This window comes from Thamnophis elegans, chromosome 4 (genome assembly GCF_009769535.1).
Source record: "Thamnophis elegans isolate rThaEle1 chromosome 4, rThaEle1.pri, whole genome shotgun sequence".
In the NCBI taxonomy this organism is placed as follows: Eukaryota; Metazoa; Chordata; class Lepidosauria; order Squamata; family Colubridae; genus Thamnophis; species Thamnophis elegans.
This window is the reverse complement of record NC_045544.1, coordinates 131785428-131808729: the sequence shown is the minus strand read 5'-3', so window position 1 is coordinate 131808729 and position 23302 is coordinate 131785428. Positions and strand designations below refer to the sequence as shown.

The following is a 23302-nucleotide window of genomic DNA, read 5'->3' as shown; positions in this document are numbered from 1 at the left end:
TGTTCACGGAGAATTGCGCAGGTGCTGTATGTGCCATGCGCCTGCGTGGAAGCGCAGAAGCCTTCAAAGACCGGTAAGGAGCGCGGGCAGGTGGGCCCTTCGGCGTTCCCAGAAGTTACTTACTTCCGGGTTCACCGACCAACCGGTCCGCGCGGACCACAGTGGACTGGTTGAAACCCACCCCTGGTTTACTCCCTTGCTCTCCCTTGGGAAGCTTTTACTCTTTTACTAAGGGGGCACCACATATATTTGAACGTTAGGAGTTAGACCTCCTTACTTCCCTTGAGAAGAATCTACTTCTCATCATAGGACAGCTAGTCCTCAACGTACAACAGTTCATTTAAGGACTGTTCAAAGTTACAACGGCACTGAAAAAAAATTGACTTGATGACTATGTTTTAGACTTACGACTGTTGCAGCATCTCCATGGCCACATGATCAAAATTCAGGCGCTTGGCAACTGGTTCATATTTATGACGGTTGCAGTGTCCCAGTGTCACGTGATCCCCTTTTGCGACCTTCCGACAAGCATAGTCAATGGGGAAGCCAGATCCACTTAACAACCATGTTACTAACTTAACATCTGCCCTGATTCAGTTAACAACTGCGGCGAGAAAAATCATAAAATGGGATAAAACTCACTTAACAACCGCCTCGCTTAGGAATGGAAATGTTGGGCTCAGTGGCGGTTGTAAGTCAAGGACTCACCTGTGCAGGGTGATTTCTGGTTACAGAACCTAACGCTAGTTAGAAAGGTGGAATCAAGAAACAGGCCACTAGGCCAAATACATCCACAGAAAATCCGAAAATCCACATGGGCAGCGCAAGGCAGCATCATACAAAAGAACGAGCCCTCAGATTTTTAAGGTTGGAGCTTACTTAAAGCTTCATCTGCCCATTTTGAAGAGTTTAAAAACGTAAGCGTTTTACCATGCCAACATTTGCAAGACGTCCACCAACTTGAGGAAAATCGCCTTGCTCTTTTATCAATCGATCTTTCAACAACCTGACATGGGAAAGAATCAGTGGCATCTCACCTGCATGCATAACTTAAGAGGATCCAGGAAAAAAAAAAGTCAATTAAGTTCAAAAGCAAAAAAAAAAAAAAGTCTCACTAGAGAGATTTGAACATTCTGATGCAACTCAATAAAAAGCCAATGGCTGAAAATTACTGTCACTCCAGAAGTTTTTCATTGTTTTATGGAGAACAAAATCGTTAGCACCAATTCTGAGTCTTGACAGTAGTTTCTGCCATATGCTGGGAGGTTCTGCCCCAAATGCATCAGATTTTGTTTGTCACAATATAATTTATTTGATTGTCGAAAGCTATCCTAGGTTGCCCCAGGCATTCTTCAGAAATGAGGGTGAAATGCTAAAATGTGTCAAACACCTGACAAATTTTGTCCTGGCCAAGTAAGATAGATGTCAACATCTCTAAGATGAATTATGGCGACAGTGGAAATGTATGTTCATCTATTCCCAAGTAACTTCTCTCTCTTTTTTTTTTTTTTTAAGAAATGCTAGCGTATTTCACAATGTGCCCTCCTTGTAACAGAGCTAAGATTGTGTCCTGTGTAGCCCTTTACAGCTCATTTAGCTGCCCAGCAAAGATAACTTTTACAACTCTTTAATATGGATTGGAGAGGGAAGATACAGATGTTGCTAATCAAAGCAGTTGTTAAAAGGGACTTGCATTTCACAACCTTTTTTTTAATCACCGAAGAGACAGAACGACCACTTGTCTGAAATGGCATAGGGTTTCCTGCTTGAGCAGAGGGTTGGACTAGAAGACCTCCAAGGTACCTTCCAAATCTGTTATTCTGTTATACTGCAGATTGCTAAGTGAGTGGTGTGCTCATTAAGCAAATCTGGTTTCCCCCATTGATTCTGCTTGTGGGAAAATAATTAGGTAGGTGGCAAATGGCAGTCACATGACCCCAGGATGCTACAACCGTTCATAATTACATGCTGGTTGCCAAGGGCCCAAATTTTGATCACCTCACTGTGGGGATGCTGCAACAGTTGTAAATGTGAGAACTCATCGTAAGTCACATTTTCCAGTGCCACTGGACCAGGGGTGGGTTTCTCGCCCCGTTCCAACCGGTTTGGTTGGAACGGGGCCGGCGGCGTCCTCGTGCACGCGCGCAGTGCACGCATGTGTACTAGCGTCTGTGCGATGCTCCAGCTGCTCCTGGAGTATCACGCAGGCGCTGTATGCGTCCTGCGCATGCGTGGAAGCGCAGAACTCGTCAAAACCGGGTAAGGAGCGCGGGCGGGCGGGTGGGCCCTTCTCCATTCCCGGAAGTTACTTACTTCCGGGTTCGCCGACCAACCGGTTCGCGGGGACCGCCGCGAACCGGTTGAAACCCACCCCTGCACTGGACCTTTGAATGGTCACAAAATGAATGGCTGTAAGTTGAAGACTACCTGTGCATTGTATTTTTCAGCATCCAAAACACTGCACTTCGTTCCCTCCCCATTGCCAACATCACTTCAATTAGATTGCAGCTAGAAACATGAAATCTTTTCCGTTTGCCAAGCCCCCGGTGAACTCCCCAAGGGACCTCGTTCTTCTACCCAACAAAATTATTCCCTGAAGGTTGCACTTATTAACTCTGCTGGTGCAACTGTTTGTTTGGAAGAGGCTTCAAGTGCTTCCAGGTGAGGAAGGGGATAAAAAGAGCCATGCGGGCTTCAGAAAAATCAGGGATTAAGAACATCAGCGTGACAAAACTCATAAAGGAAAACGGAAAATCAAGCAAGGGGGGTCTACACTCAAATTCAAAAGCCGCTTCATGTAGCCTATGCATTTCTGCCGAGTTCAGGTCAATTTGGGAAGAAAGCTTAACCGTGTGTCAACACACAGCAATCCTTTCAAGGTAGTGTTCATTCAGTATTTTGGAGCCGTGTTTGCAGGGTCCTTCAGCAAAGAAAAGGTGTCCTGTTCTTGAAGTATGTCACAAGCGTTTCTGCTAAAGGTCCTGACATTATTTTTATGCTTTTCCACACCATTTTTTACCTCATTAGGAGCATCAGGATAGGCTTATTCTTAGCTCTGCTAACAAACTTTCCTAGTGATTAAATAGGCATATTTTCCTCTTACATCAGAGGTGGGGAATCATGGCTCCTTTATGACTTGTGGACTTCAACTCCCAGAATTCCTGAGCCAGCCATGTTGAACCTGAGCATGGCTGGCTCAGGAATTCTGGGAGTTGAAGTCCACAAGACATATAAAGGACCACCATTTCCCATTCGTGTCCTAGAGAGATGCACACAAGATTCAAATGCACCAAGAGAGATATAAGGCATGGCAAAAGAATAAGAACAGGTTAAAAAAAGCTACTTATTCTTGGAGTGTTTCCTATTGTAACTGTGGGTTGTGAGGGAAAGACACGCAGGAGCCATGGAATCAGAGAGTAGATGTTTATTGCGAGATGACAAGCGATTCGTAGCTCGTCCCTGAGCAGAGGCGACGGCTCCAGCCAAGGTTAAGCGTAGGTTGCCCGCCCCTTTGACTGAAGGAGTCTGTGCCTGTGGATCTACTCAGGTTGGCTTGATCGGAGGCGAAACCTGAGGCAGTGGCAACTGCTGCTGCAGCTCTGGCAGGTCTTCAAAGTATTTTCTGTTCGCGTTTGCTTGGTTGCGTTGCGACTGGCTTATTGTTTAGTTTTATTCTTATTCCAGGCTCTGCGGAATCGCAATCCCATCCTCGTCGCCAGTCGCAACGCAACCAAGCAAACGCGAACAGAAAATACTTTGAAGACCTGCCAGAGCTGCAGCAGCAGTTGCGCCATGACGGCGGAGGAGCGCGGGGCTGAGGAGATGAGCGCGGCGGCCGCAGCGGCCGCAACGGCGGCCTCGGAGGGCCTGGACATCACCGCCAAGTGCGACGGCGGCGTCCTCAAGGTGGTCAAGAAAGAAGGGACGGGCACCGAATGCCCGATGATAGGGGACAGGGTGACCGTCCACTACACTGGATGGCTCTTGGATGGCTCCAAGTTTGACTCCAGCCGGGACCGAAAGGACAAATTCTCCTTCAATTTTGGAAAAGGTGAGGTGATCAAAGCATGGGACATCGCTGTGGGGACCATGAAGATCGGGGAACTTTGCCAGATTGTCTGCAAACCGGAATATGCCTATGGCTCTGCCGGCAGCCCCCCTAAGATACCTGCTTATTTCCCTCACAACACACAATATACAACATTTCCTAATTGTAATAAACAGCTGAGGCGACTGGTGCAAGTAAAACAAGCTTTATTGGACAACACTAAGTAGAACTGAACAACAGAGAGCCCGTTTGACAGCTATTTATACGATAGCTGTCAAACGGGGAACCAATCAACAACCGTTCTTTCTCCCGCCGGAGCTTGCCGCGTCTCGACCAATCAGAAGCTTCCTGTTGCCGGCTGACTCCCCGTGGTCGTAACCGCGGGGACTTAACAATTCTGGTTTCAAAAGAGATGATTGATTCAATAATTTCCAAAGCTCCCACATTTCAGTATAATGAAGCATATTCCACCTAGAACTTAGGAACTCATATTTCCAACTTCTGTTGAATCTTAATTACCATTTGAATTCTAACGTTTTTGTTACTTAGCAGCACAGTGTCAAAAACTGTGCATAACATATTAGTGCAATGACCACGCCCAATTTTATGACTTTTGCAGCAGTTGTTAAGTGAAAAGGCATGGTTGTTAGGCAAACCCATTGTCCATAATGGGCTCTTTTTTTTGTATTTGTATTTGTATTTGTATTTATTTGTCTTGTATGCCGCCCACTCCCGAAGGACTCCGGGCGGCTCACAATAGACAAGGGAAGGGGGAAGACTAGACAAAGACAACACTTTAAAACAAAACCACAACATTCACAATTTCCGCGGGGCTGGATGTTTCACAGCCCCCCCGGCCTGCTGGAGCAGCCAGGACTTGGTGGCTTTGCGGAAAGCCGGGAGGGTTGTAAGGGTCCGGATCTCGACAGGGAGATCATTCCAGAGGGCTGGAGCTGCAACAGAGAAGGCTCTCCCCCGGGGGGGTCGCCAGCCGACATTGGCTGGCGGATGGAATCCGGAGGAGACCTAACCTGTGAGATCTGATCCATTTTTGTCGGAAAATGGAAGTAACTACCAATTTCTGACAAAAAAAACCCCAAACAGGTCAGAAATCCTGGCCAGGGAACACAGCAAACAGCCATAAATGCAGTCACTTTTTGTGACCTTCTGACAAGAAAAGTCATGGGGGAGGAGGCAAATTCACGTAGCAACTGTGTTACTAACAAGTGCAGTGATTCACTTAACTGTGGCAAGAAAAGTCGTAAAATGGGGCAAAACCCAATTAACAACTGTCTTTCTTAGCAAACAGAAATTTTGGGCTTAACGGTGGTCCTTAGTCAAGGACTGCCTGTATAGTCTTAAATGTTTTTTTAATAACAACTGTTGTTATTTGTGTGTTAGCATTTTTTAACTTTGTTGTACATCGCCCTGAGTCACCTGTTTTGTGAGATGGGTAGCTGCATAAATTTGAAAAACAAATAAAACGCAGACAAAATACACATGCAGTCCACACACATATACATCTTTTTAGCAAGGCATATCTAATTCTTTCTTCACCTTAGTTTTAAATGTTAATTCTTCTCAGCCATGCACTATTAACTTCTTCAATTTATTACTAGACCAAAGGAAACAAATTAACTTGGATGAAAAAGCAATAGGAAAATAAGAAAAGACACAAAAGCATTCAACGAGATACCATTTTGATGAGTAGCAGAAGGAAGAAAGGAGAGGTGGGGGGAAACCAAAACCAAATGGGAAGATTAGAAAGTATTAAAAAGTGTTCCATATTTCTTAAGAAAAATAATTCTTCAACATGCCACGGAACTTGCATTCTTATTGATTTGCATTCTTTCTTGTGGGGGCAAAATGATCCGAACTGAGAGCCTTGATGATATAATGGAAGAACGGCCATTAGCTGCTGTAGCATGCCAAATGCAGGTAGTCCTCGATTTACAACAGTTCCTTTAGTGACCCTTCAAAGTTACAATGGCACTGAAAAAAAGTGACCTTTGACCGTTTTTCACAGTTATGACTTTTGCAGCAAAGGAAAAACCAGATTCACTTAGCAACCAGGTTACTACCAACTTATCAACTACAGTGATTCACTTAACAACTGAGGCAAGAAAGGTTGTAAAGTGGAGCAAAAGTCACTTAACAAATGTCTCAATTAACATCAGGGGACTGCCTGTATAGGAGGAATTATACAGGGAGTCCTCGACCTACAACCGTTCATTTAGCAACCATTCAAAGTTGCAATGGCACTGAAAAAGTGACATGTTCAGTTGTTATGACCATTACAGCATCCCCAGAGTAATATGATCAGATTTCGTGTGCTTGTCAACCACAATGTATTTATGATGGTTGCAGTGTCCTGGGGTCACGTGATCACCATTTATGACCTCCCAAGGAGAAGGGTTCAATGGCAAAGATAGATTCACTTAACAACCATGTGATTCACTTAAACATAGCAGTGATTTGCTTAACAACTTTGGCAAAAAGATCATAAAATCAGGCACAACTCACTTAACAGTCACCTTGCTCAGATCCAAATTGTGGTTGTAAGTTGGGGACTAGCTGTAATTCCAAATGTGTGAGAAATTTCCTCACTGGAATTAGAAGAGGGAACCGAGTTCAAATCCCAGGCCAGTCACAGTATGAACTTGGAGAAGTAGCCGCATTCACACAATTATGTTTATCCAAGATTCAATGTTAAATGTACAAGTTTCTTCTAAGTTTGTTGTGATCAACAGAATTAATAAATTCTGAAGCTGAAAGTAGAATTTGAGATACATTTCCATACTTAAGAAGCATATCAAGACAAAGTTTAAAGAGGAAATGGGATCCTACCCTAAAGAAATAAAATGAAAAATGCCACTCTTGGAGATCACACAAATAAGTTAATCGTGACATCTTACACTAAATGCTTGAGGCTTTCTTCCAGCTCAATTAATTGCATTAGCAATTAACACCTTCAGTGCTGTTCAACTTCCACCTTTTCAGTAAGTTTCCAACTTCACACCTTTTTGTCCTTCAGTAACTGGGCTGGTAAGAATTCCTGAAGATATAAAAGAACTGGGTACAATTCAACCATCAAATTTCACCCCACTGATTTGTATTCCACGTAGATACAGTAACACACCCTCATCTTAACAGAATAACAGAGTGGAAGGGACCTTGGAGGTCTTCTAGTCCAACCGCCAGCAGGAGACCCTATACTTGGGATGGCAAACCTTTTTTCCTTGCATGCCAAAATTGCGCCTGAGCACACGACAGCATGCATGCGTGTGCCCGCACCCATAATGCGATATGCTCCCCCACACTCCCCACACTCCCCACACACATGCGCACAAACTCCTGTGTCCATTTTGGGCCTAGCAGGCCTCCCTGAAGCCTTCTGGGACCAAAAATGGGGTGCAGGGGGTGCTGCATCCCCACGCTCCCCCACCCCACCCCACGCATGCACGCACATCTCCCACATACTCAGCAGAGACCCCAAATCAGCTGGATGGCAGGAGGCATGCGCACATGCACAGTGGAGCTCAGCTGGGTGATGGCTCATGTGCCAGCAGAGGGCTCCATGTGCCACTTTTGGCACGCGTGCCATAGGTTCGCCATCATGGCCCTATAACTATTCCAGACAAGTGGCTGTCCAGTCTCTTCTTAAAAGCCTCCAGCGTCAGCGTTCCATGTATCATGTAAAATTAAATCAGAGTCCAAGGCAAAACGATCCTTAAAGTTCCAATTTAATAAAGCAGACATCTTAGCACATCTGTGTAAATCCCAATTCTGGAAATTACATCAGAATCCCACCCAGTTAAAAGTTCATGATCTTGTCTCCACACCCACAATCCATCTCATGGTCCAATCTTCTTCTTCCACACTGGCATCCACACCCAGCTGCTTCCGGTCAGGTGTAAAAGTGCAGAGACAAAAGATGACCTTGGTCTTCTAGAAAAGAATGCTTTTGAGGCAAGTTTTTTCCACTGGTTAATTGTACTCACTGTCAAGACATTTCTCCTTAATTTCAGGTTGCTTCTCTCCTTGATTACTTTCCATCCATTGCTTCTTGTTTTGCCTTTGGTGTTTTTGAAAATAGGTTGAAACCCCTCCCCTCTTTTTTTGTGGCAGCCCCTCAAATATTGAAGCCCTGCTTTCATGTCACCCTTTCTTTTCACTAGACTAACCCAATTCCTGCAACCATTCTTCTAATGATCTTTGTTGCTTTTTTTTCTGCACTCTTTCCAGAGTCTCTACATCCTTTTATAATATGGCGACCCAAACTGGATGCCGTATTCTAAGTGTGCTCTTACTAAGGGTCTATAGTATCTTCTTCAACTATCTTTTGAGAGGCAGTCTGACAAAAGGGCAGAGTGGTCACATCAATTATTTTCACCCAAGCTGGACAGAAATGACCTCGACATAGGTTTGAAGTGTTTCTCTGATGTCCCTCTCATTCCAACACTGACTCAGATCAAACTATCATGTGCTATAGACCTTCAACTCCCTGGTTCACAAATGTTTTTTTCCAAACTAACCTTGTGACTGGAGGGTTGTGGTGTCTAAACATTCAACAGGTCAAGAAAACACAGCTAAGCAATGGAAATTACTCTTTTAAGTCCTGGATGATTCATTGCTAGCAACTTATTATACAGGAGAGTAAGTTATGACCTCTAAACTACAGCCTCCCTCGTAAGAGGTGTGACTAGATTTGTAGGCTGCTAAGGATAAAAACCAGAATCACACAAGGGGTGCAGCGGTCAACACCTGTATTATTCATCCACAGCCAAATTAGCCTTTAACGTGGGAAAAGAGGAAGAAAATTCAGGACATGGAAATTATTTCAAAGGCTGGACTTCTAACAGTTTCATAAATGTGAAGAGTAATTTTGGCCAAAGAATTCTAACACAGAGATATACAGCTCATCACAAGAACCATCACAGTTACACAAAGCAACCTTTGACTTTAAATATTCCAGCTTGGGAGGAACAGTAGGTAACAGGCACGTGTAGAAAACATGGATGGAAAGCAGTATTTTCTCTTTCTCACAAATTTTTAAAGATAAATGTAAAGAAACTAATAAAGGGTAATACTTCCTTCTTAACCCATAATTAAACTGTGGATCAGGGGTTCTTAATCTTTTTGTACCACAGACTCTCTGAGATCCTGATGGACATTTTTTTTAAAAGCATTTAAGTACATAAAATACATCAACCATAGAACTGCATTAGAAAGAAAATGAGTTGCTCAAGTATAGTTATCAACACATTAAAAAAAAACATGTTCTGGTAATATGGTAATACCCCTGCTGCCATGGTCATCTATTAACTCAACAAGAAAAGCTAAATTTCTGCCAGATTTAGTGAAAATAAGCTTGTAATTTTTCTCCCATCCATATCGCTCACCCCCTGGGATTTATACCAAGTTAACACCCTCTCTTGTAGGAAAATAGCTAGTCTCAATTTACAACCGTCCATTTAGTGACTGTTCAAAATTAAACAGCACTGAAAATTTTTTACTTACGACTGGTTGCCTTATTTATTACAGCAGTATCGCCAGGGACAGGTGATCAAAATTTGGGTGCTTAGCAACTGGCATGTACTTATGATGATGGTGGCAGCAGCCCAGAGTCAGGTGATTGTCAGCTGTCACCCTCCCAACAAGCAAAGTCAATGGGGGAAACTGAATTCACTTCACCACCGTGTGGTTCATTTAAAACTGCAGTGATTCACTTGACAACCTTGCCCCCCCCCCCAAAAAAAAAGGTTGTAAAATTAAGCACAACTCGCTTAGCAGCTACCCTGATTAGCAACAGAAATTCTGCTCCCAATTGTGATTGTAAGTTGAGGATTGCCTGTAGAATATCCCATACATATATATACATACATACCTGAGCATACTTTTCACACAACCCAAATTGCAATTCAGGCAGGAACCAAGTTTTCAGCGCCCGCTGGCTCTCACACCATATGCCAATCACAGTGCAACGGGTGATCAAACAAATGCAGACAGAACATGTAAACAATATGACTATCCAGCCTTATTCTCTCCCAATATATAGCATAAAGCCAAAAGACCAGAAGTCCCAACTGTAAACCTGTACCAAAGCAAACACAGTTAAGATTTATGATAAAGTCAGCTGTTGGAATCCAGCCCAGTGTTAGGAATTTAAAAAAGGTCAAAGAGTTATTTGATTTGTGTCAGTAAGGCCCAGACTTTAAAGCAGGTTATGCTCTGATGTAATTCACAGCAAACTAGATTGTTGGTTTTTATCTTAATGAAGTCAGAAGTGTACACATTCTCCCTATACAGAGATAGATATTCAGATAGTCCTCCACTTACGACCATAAGTGTTCCTGGTATCTTGGCTGTGGGTCATGAAGTCATATGTCAAGGCACCTACCACCTACCAACTCAATTTTGTGCAATTGTTAAATGAATGTGGAGGTCATAAAGTTAATGTCACACTTGTTAGGGGGAATGCCAGGGTTATTAAGAAAACCCATTATGGATGATGGTCATTTCTTTTGCAAAAAAATTGGAAGGAAATACCAGTTTTGGACTCAGGAAAATGCCATGAATAATGGGGCACTACAAATGACCATAAATACAGGTTGGCTGCCAAGCTCCCAAAAGGCAATCATAGCACTACTGGGGGTGGAGGTGGGAATCAGAAGGGTCATAAGTAGCTTGGGTTTGCTATAATTTCGGTCATAAGTTGAGGACTGTGTTGGTGTGTGTGTGTGTGTCATTTCATATTCAAACTTTTCAAAACAGTAGGGTTGTAACAGTAAGCCTCTATCATCTTCAACATGCAATACTATGACAATTGAAGAGTGATTCCAACAATACTTATACATCTAAGTGAATAGAAGAACTTGATGCTACAGTACTATTAAAATACAAAGAGAAAGCACGGTTATTGTCTGTAAAAAAGGGAAAGGTTCCTCCGAACATGCGTGCTAGTCATTTCCAGCTCTAGGGGTGGTGCTCATCTCCATTTCAAAGCTGAAGAACCAGCACTGTCCGAAGACGTCTCTGTGGTCATGTGGCCAGCATGATTAAATGCCAAAGGTGCGCAAAACGCTGTTACATTCCCATCAAAGGTGGTTCCTATTTTTCTACTTGCATTTTTACGTGCTTTCGAACTAGGTTGGCAGAAGCTGGGACAAGTAACAGGAGCTCACTCCGTTACGCGGCACTAGGGATTCGAATCTCTGAACTGCCAACCTTTCTGATCGAGAAGCCACCACATCCCTATTTTATGTCTGTATTGTATTTTACCCTATTTATGTCTGTATTTTTTTATTTTTTTTATTTATTTTAATTTATTTTATTTTTTAATTTATTTTATTTTTTTATTTCTTTTATTTTTTTATTTCTTTTATTTCTTTTATTATTTATTTTATTTATTTATTTATTTTTTATTGTTTTATTTTTTATTTATTCATTGTTTTATTGTTTTATTGTTTTATTTTATTTATTGTTTTATTTTTTATTTATTGTTTTATTGTTTTATTTATTTTATTATTTATTTTATTTATTTTATTATATCCCCACCTTTGTTATTTTTACCAATAAGTCAAGGCAAACATATCTAACACACCTTCTTCTTCCTATTTTCCCCACAACAACAATCCTGTGAGGTGAATTGGGTCGAGAAAGTGATTGGCCCAAGTTACCCAGCTGGATTTCATGGCTAAGGCAGGACTAGAACCCACTGTCTCTTGGTGATTGGCCCAAATTCACCCAGCCAGCTTCCATGCCTAAGGAAGGACTAGAACTCACAGTCTCCTGGGGACTGACTCAAAATCACCCCTCAATCAAGCTGGCTTTCATGGTTAAGGTGGGATTTAAACTCACAGCCTTAGCCACTAGACCAAATCTATTTTGCAACAGTCCTCTGATAACAAACTATCTTAACTGCATCCAGAGATAATAATGCTTTACTATTAACTATTGCCTGAGATGGGATTCCTGGCGCAGGATGGGAACTACACCAATATAACAGTCCTCATGATGTAAGTTAGGTAAATATAAATATTTAAAAAGTGGGGTGTGGGAAAGATAGTATATACCTATACAGTTTCCTGAAGGAGAAATAGCATTCACAAGTAAGTAAAGGTCAGTCATTCCATTAAGGTAGAAATATAAACAACGCTGTTACAGAGGTATCTTTATTTATCCCAAGAAGTAAAAGGTGTCCATTGTACATCTTCATTCCTTGGAAAGGAAAACCTGCAGTACATGCTTTCTCTTCCATGTCTTTCCTAGAAAATGGTACTTTGATGCAATCCATTATTCTCCTGCAAGAATTATTTGGCAATGCAATGTTATTTTTAATTATTCCAAGACATTCTGTCCAAATTGGCAGAATTTTCATAGGTTTTGAATTCCATTTCTATTGTCTAAAGAGTTAGATAATCTGTTTGGTCTAGTGATTATGGCACCAGGCTAGAAAGCAGGAGAAAGAGAAAGAGAGAAAGAAAGAGAGAGAGAGAGAGATCTTGAACAACCCACAGCCAGTCAGTGCCTAAATAAAAGTTCACAAATTGTTTAAGTTTAAAATGGATTGATCAGATTCATTTTAAATGAGACCAAATAATAAAAAACGGACATGGGTGTGTTTCTGTGTGCTATGGCTTGCATAAGCAATTTAAAAGGGTGGATTTTCCCCTCCACTGTATAGGGTAAAAACCTACATGCATCCTGTGGTCTACTTTAAAGCATAGGAATAATAATTTTAAGAAGATAACCCCACGCTCTGTTCTAAGCTGCCCAAGAGTCCAATTAAACAAATATAAATTGGTTTAATAAATAAATAAATCTTGCTACAGTATTCATATGTAGATTTTAGTTAATTTATTGGCTAAATGCTTCATCATTAATCACTAAAGATTAATATGCAGATTGTAGTTAATTCATTGACTAAACCTCACGCTAGGATTCATACAGCCAATTTAAAACTCTTGATTTAAAGACCGTTGTTCTTTTGTCTGCAAGTTCTGAATCTTCCACCATACAGAAAGAGAGTTTCTCACAGGTAGTCCACAACTTAACAATCATTTGTTTAGCAACAGTTTTGAAGTTAAATGGCACAGAAAAATGTGACTTTCAATGTGTCCTCACACTTACGACTGTCACAGTATCCCCAAGATTATGTGATCAATATTTGAGTGCTTGGCAGCTAACTAGTATTTACAATTGGTGCAGCATTCATTTAGCGACCTTTAAATAGCACTATATAAAAAGTGACTTATGACTGGCCCTCTTATGACCATAGCAATATCCCCAAGGTCAAGTGATCAAAATTTGAGTGCCTGGCAATGGACATGCATTTATGACGGTTGCAGCTATGATTGCCATTTGCAGGCTTCCCTTCTGGCTTCCGGCAAGCAAAATCAATGGGTGAACTCCGATTTGCTTAACGACTGCATGACAAACTTGTCAACGGCAGGAATTCACTTAAGAACTGTGTTAATAAAGGCTCATAAAATCATGCATGATTCACTTAGCAACCAGCTTGCTTAGCAACAGGTATGCCAGTCCAGTGGTGGGATTCAAAATATTTTACTACCATTTCTGTGGGCGTGGCTTGGTGGGCATGGCATGGATTTGTGGGTGTGGCTTGGGGTGTGTGGCACAGGAAGTCTCCGTTCCCTCCCCACTCCAGGGGAAGGTCACTGCAAAATCCCCATTTCCTCCCAATCAGCTGGGACTCGGGAGGCAGAGAATAGATGGGGGCAGGGCCAGTCAGAGGTGGTATTTACCGGTTCTTCAGAACTGGTCAGAACCTGCTGAATAGCACCTCTGTTCCAGTCCCAATTATGGTCGTAAGTCAAGGACTAGGGGACTGGAGGCTAAAACATATCAAGAATGGCTGCTGGAATTGGGTATGCCCAGTTTAATGAAAAGAAGGACTAGGGGTGTCATGATAGCAGTCTTCCAATATCTAAGGGATTGCCACAAAAAAGAGGGAGTCAAGATATTCTCCAAAGCACCTGAGGGCAGGACAAGAAGCAATGGGTGGAAACTAATCAAGGAGAGAAGCAACTTAGAACTAAGGAGAAATTTCCTGACAGTTAGAACAATTAATCAGTGGAACAACTTGCACTCAGAAGTTGTGAATGCCCCAACACTGGAAGTTTTTAAGAAGATGTTGGATAGCCATTTGTTTGGAACGGTATAGGGTTTCCTGCCTAGGCAGGGGGTTGGACTAGAAGACCTCCAAGGTCCCTTCCGAATCTGTTATTCTGACTACTGTATTACAGGACTGGCTCCTCCTGACATGGTTAGAAATACAGATATGTCTTGCTTTTCTGAATTCCCTAGCTCTCTGCATTTAAAAGTTTTCACCCACACTGCTATAAAACACAAGAAGATAAGCAAGCTGCTTTATTGAAGTTGCCATTACATGATGCTCCATAGAGGGCATATCTAGCAGCAAGATATTAAATCGGACTTTGTTACTGCATGTATCAACTCGGAGTGGCATTATGTTTACAGGGAAGTCATATATCTTTCTCCCCCTTCTTGAATATGTTAAAGGCTGTGTATTGGGCTTATTTCATTAAAATCCTATTATGGAATTAAAAGCTGTTGTGCTGTCACAGGAAGTGTATCTCTGCTAGTTTAAAGGCCCTGTGTTTTAATTGAATTACTGGCACCTGTGTGTATATATAATGTGCAATAAATCAAATATAATTTGCTACAGGAGGTGGCTATTAATCTCCTCTCGGTTATTTATTACCTGGGCTTCATTAGTAGTAGAAGACCTTCCAGATAGGAGAGCAAAGCCATCTGAAGCAACTTTGGCAACTGTGCATCACCACAGACGTATACCACTTTAAAAAAGAACACACTAAAAGTGGAGTCTTGAGGTGCTACTAAAGCTCGCTCAGTGAGCTGTCTTCAAAGATCATCTGTGGGCAGCATCTCTCAATTGCTGCAGCCAGTTAAATACAGTCAAATAGGCTAAAACAATTTGTCCATTTCCTCCATCCTCACTGCCAAATTATTATATGCAAGGCACGATGGCTCAGTGGTTAAAGACACTGAGCTTGTCAGCCCACATTCGAGACCCAAGCACCACAGAAGGGGATGAGTTCCCGGCCCTATCTCAGCTCCTACCCATCTAACGGTTCAAAAGCATGCAAATGCAAGTAGATTAATAGGGTTGAAGTAACAGCATTCTTTTTTTTTTTGTTATTTTTTTAAAAAAATATTTTTTTTGTTCTCCATATACAACTATAGGTATACATTCACATAGTTATTATTCTTTTTTTTACATTTGTCGTTCTTATACATTTGTCATTCCATTTACAGGGTTATAATATACCGTTTGGGTTGCTTTGTTTACCATCCCTCGCCTGTTTTGACACCACCTTTTCCCTTTCTTTTGTCCCTCCCTCCTTTCTCTACTTTCTTCTTTCCACTCTCCGTTCCCTTCCTTCTTCCCTTACCTCTCCCCTACTCCTCTCTTCCCCTTCCCTTTCCTACCCTCTTTCCTTCTCTTCCTTCCATCTTCCTCTCCTCGTCTCTATCTTCCTTCTCTTCCTCTTCCTCTCATCTCCTCTCCTTCTTTCTTTCTTTCTTTTTCTATTGTTGTAGGTGTCTCTTTCAGTTCTTAATTTTTATTTTCTTGGGGTGGTATTTCCAAAGTAACAGCATTCTGTGCACCTTTGGTGTATAGCTATGCTGGCCATATGACCAAGGAAAATGTCTTCAGACAACACTGGCTCCGTTGGCCAATAAATGGAGATGAGTACCACACACTGGTCTAAGACTGGACAGGGAAACCTTTACTTTTACCTAAATTATTATAGATAGATCTGGACTTTTAACTGTTAAGTATATCTCCTTTTGGAGACTAGAGTTGAATAGCAGAAGGTAGCAAGGAATGTGCCGCTGAATAGTCACACTATCAATCACAGCCGCCGAAGTTAAAACAAGGATAACTTTACTTGCGTTAACAAAAATAAAGTAGGATAAACATTCTCCAAAACAAGCAATATGTAGTCTTGAATTATATACACAGTCTATGATACAACACGTTGGTTTACAGATGCTCAACTCACCATTCACCGTGTAGACAGGTAACTAACATACCATCCAATATACCATATTCAACTCCAATAACAAGCACAGAGAACATACAGAAACAACCAGGAACAACCAGTAGTAGTTCCTACTCCCTCTTATGGCTGATTAAAGCAACAGCATCCAATCACATCTCACTTGAGCATTTAAAGTGACAGATACATTATTTCAATCATGGCATATATATGCCCCAAATTTTTGTTGCTAAACAAGGCAGCTGTTAAGTGAATATTACCCCATTTTATGAAGTTTTTGCCACAGGTGTTAACTGAATCACTGCAATTGAGTAAATCAATCAGTCATTAAGCAAATCTGGCTCTCCTCCCGCCCCACCCCCCATTGACTTTGCATGCCAGAAGCCAGCTGGGAAGGTTACAAATTACAATCTCATGACCCCGTCATAAATAAATACATGACAGTTGAAAAGAGCCCAAATATTGATCATGTGACCTAGGAGATACTACAACAGTCGTATGTATAAAAAAATAGCCGTACATCACTTTTTTCAGTGCTGTTGGTCAATAAATGAATGATTGTAAGTCAAGAACTACTAGTTCTACCATCAAAATTCAATTCTCCATTTTTGCCTGGATTCTGGCAAATTCAATTCTCCATCCTCCCAGGAGAGATCCTCTGAATTTCAAAGAGGATTCTCCTTGCAATTTGGATTAGAATTCATTGTGTGAATCCACCTCTTTTGATTTATAAAACTCTGTTTATGGTTGAATGTGTTGCGTGACCTCTCAACCGTGATTTATTCAGTAAATCAGAGGTAAATAAACAGTTAGAAAAGTGTGAGAGCCCAGATATAGTCTTTCAACGTTTTGCTAAATTGTACAGAGTCTCCCATTCCTTTCCTCATCCTCTAGAAGCTTTCTTTGTTTGAAAGCTATCTTTTCAGAACAGATGAAAAACTGATCACCATCTACTGCCAAACAGAAAGCTCCATTTTCAATTTATTTCTATCATGTCACCTAATAATCACCAGATAACACAAAGCTCTTCAGACCGAAAACGGTTTTAATTTCCAAAATCTTGGTGGGAAAAGCAACAAGGAAATTTAAAGAAAAACTGGGGAAGCTTGGTTTGCTCTTATTCAAACTAGGCTTTCAAAGGAGAAATGATACCTCAATACATCATTAATAAAATACTGAAAATCAGTCAAGGTATAAAAAAGGGGGAAATTAGAAATTAAAGATATATCTACTTGTTCAAGCAGTTTCTTTCACTATGTACATATTTTTCTATTTTTTTTTTCTTTTCTTTTCTAATACTTACAAACAAATAGAACATAGAATAATAGAGTTGAAGGTTTCAAATGGCATTTTACTTGCATTCAAGTAAAATTATTTTACCCTGTTTCTCACAGAATCCTATGAAAGTCTAGTGCATTAGATTCTACAGAACACAATATAAATAAGAAAAAAACAACATGTGTAATAAGAAATGTACTTGTTCAACAACATTTCTCCCATTTTAAACATGCAAGTTGTGCTGTAGAATAAAAGGTCTATCTAGCAAACTCTCATCATCCTTTGGTTTAACAGCATGAATAGATGCTCTTCAAAAAAATGATATTCAGAGGCCTAAGTGCTTTGTTTCTGAGTATCAAAGAGCCATTGAGTCAGATAGACAGAACAAATTCACAAAGGAGGAATCAATCGTCATGTAGAAAGACCAATGTTAGCCGACTGGAACAGCACCTGCCTTACTCAAACTCTCTGAACATCCACAGGTAAGGCAATACTGTCCAAATAAAATACACAGTCCTGGAAATGTCATACAGAAAAGCCTTTTTTTTGGGGGGGGGGGGGTAAGTCCATCAATGCGTTTATAATGTCCTCAATTTCATGTGCTTCACGAACGCAAAGCAAACAGGCAAGTTCATTTAGGAACGTTAGACCTTTGTCCAATTTCCAAGAAATACAAGCCTTGAAGAAGAATATGCACATTGAGCAAAAGTGAGCTGTTATACAAGCTTGCGTGGGTGCCAGCATTGTGTTTTTTCTTCCCCTTCCACGTGGACTAAGCTGCCTGTAAATAATGCCCTGCACCTGGACCAACAGGAGGGTCAACATGGAAAATGCACCAGGTGCAACAGTGCTTTTAAGGATCAGGTGTGCAAAATAAGCAGAGTATCAATAGCAGGACAATCCCTTGTGTTTCCAGCTCAGTGTTACACCAAGTCATAAACCTTTCAGGGCAAAGGTATCCTTAAGCCCCACCTTAAACCACCCACATCATCATCACTGTACATTAGACAGACTGCTTATTTTACTTTTTTACAAGGCAACACAAAACAATGTTGTTCCTCTGGACCAGTTATCACTTCTTAAATTTTCATTAACTGCCAGTGAGCTAAACAGTTGAAACTATGTGAAAGCGAAACTCCAGAGGAGCCGGTTACTGGTGCAAATCAAGAGGGGGAGGAGACAGATATGGTTACTGTGCACACACCTTACCTGTACAGGTAGTCCTTGACTTACATCCACAATTGAGTCCAAAATTTCTGTTGCTAAGTGAGACATTTGTTAAATGAATTTTGCCCTGTTTTACGATCTTTCTTGCCATGCTTGTTAAGTGAATCATCACTGCAGTTGTTAAGATGGGGGCACGGTTGTTAAGTGAATCCAGCTTCTCCATTGACTCTTGCTTGTCAGAAGGTCACAAAAGGCGATCAGATGACCCTGGGACACTGGAACAGTCGTAAATATGAGTCCGTTGCCAAGTGTCTGAGTTTGGATCATGTGACCATGAGGATACTGCAATGGTCGTAAGTGTGAAAAATAACCATGTGTCACTTCTTTCAGTGCTGTTGTAACTTCAAACTTGGTATTTGGTTGTAAATCAAAGACTACCTGTACTTAATTTATACAGGTTCATGGGTAAAGGGTCCTCTCACACATATGAGCTAGTCATTTCTGACTCTAGGGGGCGGTGCTAATCTCCGTTTCAAAGCCAAGAGCAAGCGCTGTCCGAAGACGTCTCCGTGATCATGTGGCCGGCATGACTAAACACCGAAGGTGCACGGAACACTGTTCCCTTCCCACCAAAGGTGGTCCCTATTTTTCTACTTGCATTTTTACATGCTTTTGAACTGCTAGGTTGGCAGAAGCTGGGACAAGTCACTGGAGCTCACTCCTTTAGGCGGTACTAGGGATTCGAACAGTCGACCTGCCAATCTTTCTGATTGATAAACTCAGCATCTTAACCCCCGAACAACCGTGTTTCTTTTTATAGGTTCATAATACCTATATTAAAGGGGGACCCTGCTTTCTCTTTCTTTTTTTCCCACCAACCCCAAGCTATTATTTATAGGCAGCCACTCCAGAACTTTAGAGGATGAGAAAGTCTTTTTTGAATTTCAATAAGCAACCCCTCACAAATCTCCCTAATTCAAACACTGTGCTTTTTAAAAATATTCAAATAGCGTCCATTTCCTCCCATATATGAGCCTGTAAACCTCAATTTCCGCCTCGCAGCATTCATGTAACTTGCTGATGAACTGTATATGCAAATCCTGTTTACTGCATTATGCAACTCAAAATGCAAAGCCAGTCACGTGTCTTCCAAACAAAACAACAACAAACAAAAAAAGATTTTCTACTGGCTTTTCAGGGGCAAATCAAAATTGTTGCTTGATCCCTTGGCTTCAGAAGCTCTTGCAAATGGTCCTCACACCTCTGCTTCCTTGGCGGCTTTTATTTGCAAATAACCTGGAAGCATAAGGGAGATCGTTTCCAGAGATGGCAAGCCTTATGAAAACAGCTCCTTTCCATCTTGAACTTCCCAGATTTTGTAGGACTCAACAGCTGAGCTGCCAATTGTCAGGACCACAAGTTGTGGAGGACAGGAAAAATATACAAGTGGATTTTCCTTTCTCTGCAACGCTTGCCAGAACTGGCACCTCAACAACAGATTCAAAAACAGCCCTGGAAATCCAAAGGATGCTTTCAACAACAGCAATCCTCGTAGGATCCCTGCTCCGGAGCTTGTCGGGTGTGAGTCCCTGCTGGTGAAGCTGGACCTCAAGGGTCAAGTGGGTCTGCTGCTTACGTACCTGCCTCCCAACTGCGTTGCAGCAGCCCTCCCCTCGCTCCTCGAGTCAGTAGCCGAGCTAGCAGTTGAGTTCCCTAGACTTATAGTTCTGGGGGACTTCAACTTGCCTTCGCTCGGTGAACACTCTGATGGAGCGCAGGAGTTCATGGCTTCCATGACAGCCATGGGCTTGACTCAAGTAATCCGAGGCCCAACTCACTCAGCGGGTCACACGCTCGACCTTGTATTCCTCTCGGAGCAGTGGAGTTACGATCTTGGTCTGAGGGGTAATGAGATCATACCCCTGTCGTGGTCAGACCACTACCTACTGAGGCTAGACTTCCGGAGGCCAAACCCCCACCGTAGGGAGGAGGGACCGACCAGCTGGTTCCGCCCCAAGCGACTGATGGATCCTGTTAGGTTCCAGACGGAGCTTGGGGTTATTCCTGATACCCTCGCCCACAGTTCGGCGGAGACCCTCGTCGCTGCCTGGCACTCGGCAGCTTCGGAGTCTCTAGACTGGATTGCGCCGCTACGGCCCCTCCGGGTCAGCGGCCCCCGGAGGCCTCCTTGGTTCACTGAGGAGCTCCGGGAGGTAAAGCGCCGGAGGAGACGCCTAGAGCACTCGTGGAGGTCCGATAGGTCCGAGTCGAAACGGGCACTTTTAACAGCATGCACCAAGGAGTATATTCGGACTTTAAGAACAGCAAAAAGAACATATATTGCCTCCTTGGTAGCGTCCGCCGAGTCCCGCCCAGCCGCCCTGTTTAGGATAACCCGCTCCCTCCTAAATAGGAGGGAGACGGGGGACTCCCTACAGGGTAAGGCTGAGGAATATGTCCAGTTCTTGGCGGACAAAGTTGCCCGGTTTCGAGCGGACCTGGACTCCACCCCAGTAGATCCAGCCGAGACACAAGGAGAAGACTTGGCAAACCATCTCTGGGTTGAGTTTCAGGAAGTTGCCTCTGGGGATGTGGACAAGGCTATGCGAGCTGTGAGTGCCTCCACCTGCATACTGGACCCGTGTCCCTCCTGGCTGGTTGCCAACAGCAGTGAGGTGACACGAGGCTGGATCCAGGCGGTTGTTACCGCCTCTCTTCGGGAGGGGTACTTCCCCACCGCACTTAAGACAGCGGTGGTAAGACCCCTCCTGAAGAAACCGTCCTTGGATCCAGCTGTTCTTAATAACTATCGTCCAGTCTCCAACCTCCCCTTTATAGGGAAGGTTGTTGAGAAGGTGGTGGCTCTCCAGCTTCAGCGTACCTTGGAGGAAGCTAACTATCTTGACCCCTTCCAGTCTGGCTTCAGACCCGGTTACAGCACAGAAACCGCTTTGGTCGCATTGACCGATGATCTCTGGAGAGCTAGGGATGGAGGCCATGCTTCCATCCTAGTTCTCCTGGACCTCTCAGCGGCTTTCGATACCATCGACCATGGTATCCTTCTGCGACAACTGCGGGAGATAGGGGTGGGCGGCACTGTTTTGCAGTGGTTCTCCTCCTATCTCTCGGACAGGTCGCAGTCGGTGTTGGTGGGGGGGCAGAGATCGTCCCTGAGGCCCCTAACTTATGGGGTGCCGCAGGGGTCGGTCCTATCCCCCCTACTATTTAACATTTACATGAAACCGCTGGGCGAGATCATCCGAAGGCACGGGATAAAATATCACGAATATGCGGACGATACACAGTTGTATCGGTCCGCCCCGTGCCAACTCAATGAAGCGGTGGACGTGATGAACCGGGGTCTCGAAGCCGTTAAAGACTGGATGAGAGCAAACAAGCTGATACTCAACCCAGACAAGACCGAGTGGCTGTTGTGTTTTCCTCCCAAAAATTTGACCAACATACCATCACTCAGGCTGGGGGGACAAAACTTACACCCCTCAGAAAGGGCCCGCAACTTGGGAGTCCTTCTGGACCCACAGCTGACTTTTGACCACCATCTCTCAGCTGTGACCAGGGGGGCATTTGCCCAGGTTCGCCTGGTGCGCCAGTTGCGGCCCTACCTGAATCGGGAGGCCCTCACAACAGTCACTCGAGCCCTTGTGATCTCTAGGCTGGAATACTGTAACGTGCTCTACATGGGGCTGCCCTTGAAGAGCATCCGGAGACTTCAGCTAGTCCAGAATGCGGCCGCGCGAGTGATCGTGGGCGCACCACGGTTCGCCCACATAACACCGATCCTCCGTGAGCTGCACTGGCTACCTGTCGATCTCCGGGTGCACTTCAAGGTCCTACTCACCACCTATAAAGCGCTCCATGGTAGTGGATCTGGCTATTTGAGAGACCGCCTTCTGCCAATTATCTCCCTGCGTCCCATCAGATCGCATAGAGTTGGCCTCCTCCGTATTCCATCCGCCAGTCAGTGCCGACTGGCGACTACTCGGAGGAGAGCCTTCTCTGTTGCGGCTCCGACACTATGGAACAATCTCCCCGTGGAGATTCGTACCCTCACCACTGTCCAGGCCTTCCGCACAGCCCTCAAGAACTGGCTAGCCCGTCAGGCCTGGGGATAAGTCTATTTTCGCCCCTCCCGAATGTCGAGTGAATGTTGAGTTTTACTGTTTAATTTACCTTTGTTCACATTTCTTTTTGTACTGTCCTACACTCCCTTTCCTTTGTGATTGTAAGCCGCCCTGAGTCCCCTCAGGGAAAAGGGCGGCCTATAAATGTCCAATAAATGAAAATGAAAAAAAATGAAAAATCCCTTTTCCACTTCCAACACAGCCGTGTGTGTGTGTGTGTGTGTGTGTGTGTGTGTGTGTGTGTGTGTGTGTTCGAGAGGCATAACAGGAAGCATCTGAAAGGAGGGGAGGGGGGAAGCCACTCCTGGAATAACAGAAGACACACTTCAGTCTTGATAAAAGAGCTTCCTATGAATCTAATAAGCAAAGTCAATGGGGAAGCAGGATTCACTTAAAACAACTGCGGCAAGAAAGCTTGTTAAATGTGGCAAATCTCACTTAACAAATGTCTCATTTAGCAACAGAAATTGTGGCCTCCGTTGGGGTCGTATATGCCTAAAGGCACACAAACGAGCACCAGATTCTGTGCATGGCTGAAAGAGTTTTGCAAGTATAAAACTAACAAATAAATCTAATCAGCAAGGTCAGGCGTGTTA

At 43.2% G+C, this 23302-nt stretch overlaps 2 protein-coding genes across 10 annotated transcripts in view; one reads left to right on the top strand and one right to left on the bottom strand.

The window, feature by feature from the left end:
* The window catches only part of MSI2 (musashi RNA binding protein 2), a 663532-nt gene that overhangs the window by 595234 nt on the left and 44996 nt on the right, over positions 1–23302 (bottom strand). The gene's annotated exons all lie outside the window — the stretch shown is intronic.
* LOC116507218 (peptidyl-prolyl cis-trans isomerase FKBP4-like) lies at positions 3794–4290 on the top strand. Its single transcript, XM_032215206.1, has one exon. The coding sequence runs from the start codon at positions 3823–3825 to the stop codon at positions 4273–4275; it is 453 nt and encodes a 150-aa protein (XP_032071097.1). The 5' UTR covers positions 3794–3822; the 3' UTR covers positions 4276–4290.

Bases quoted from the DNA above. Each gene is read 5' to 3' on its own strand.
- LOC116507218 (XM_032215206.1), top strand. From the start codon at position 3,823: ATGAGCGCGGCGGCCGCAGCGGCCGCAACGGCGGCCTCGGAGGGCCTG.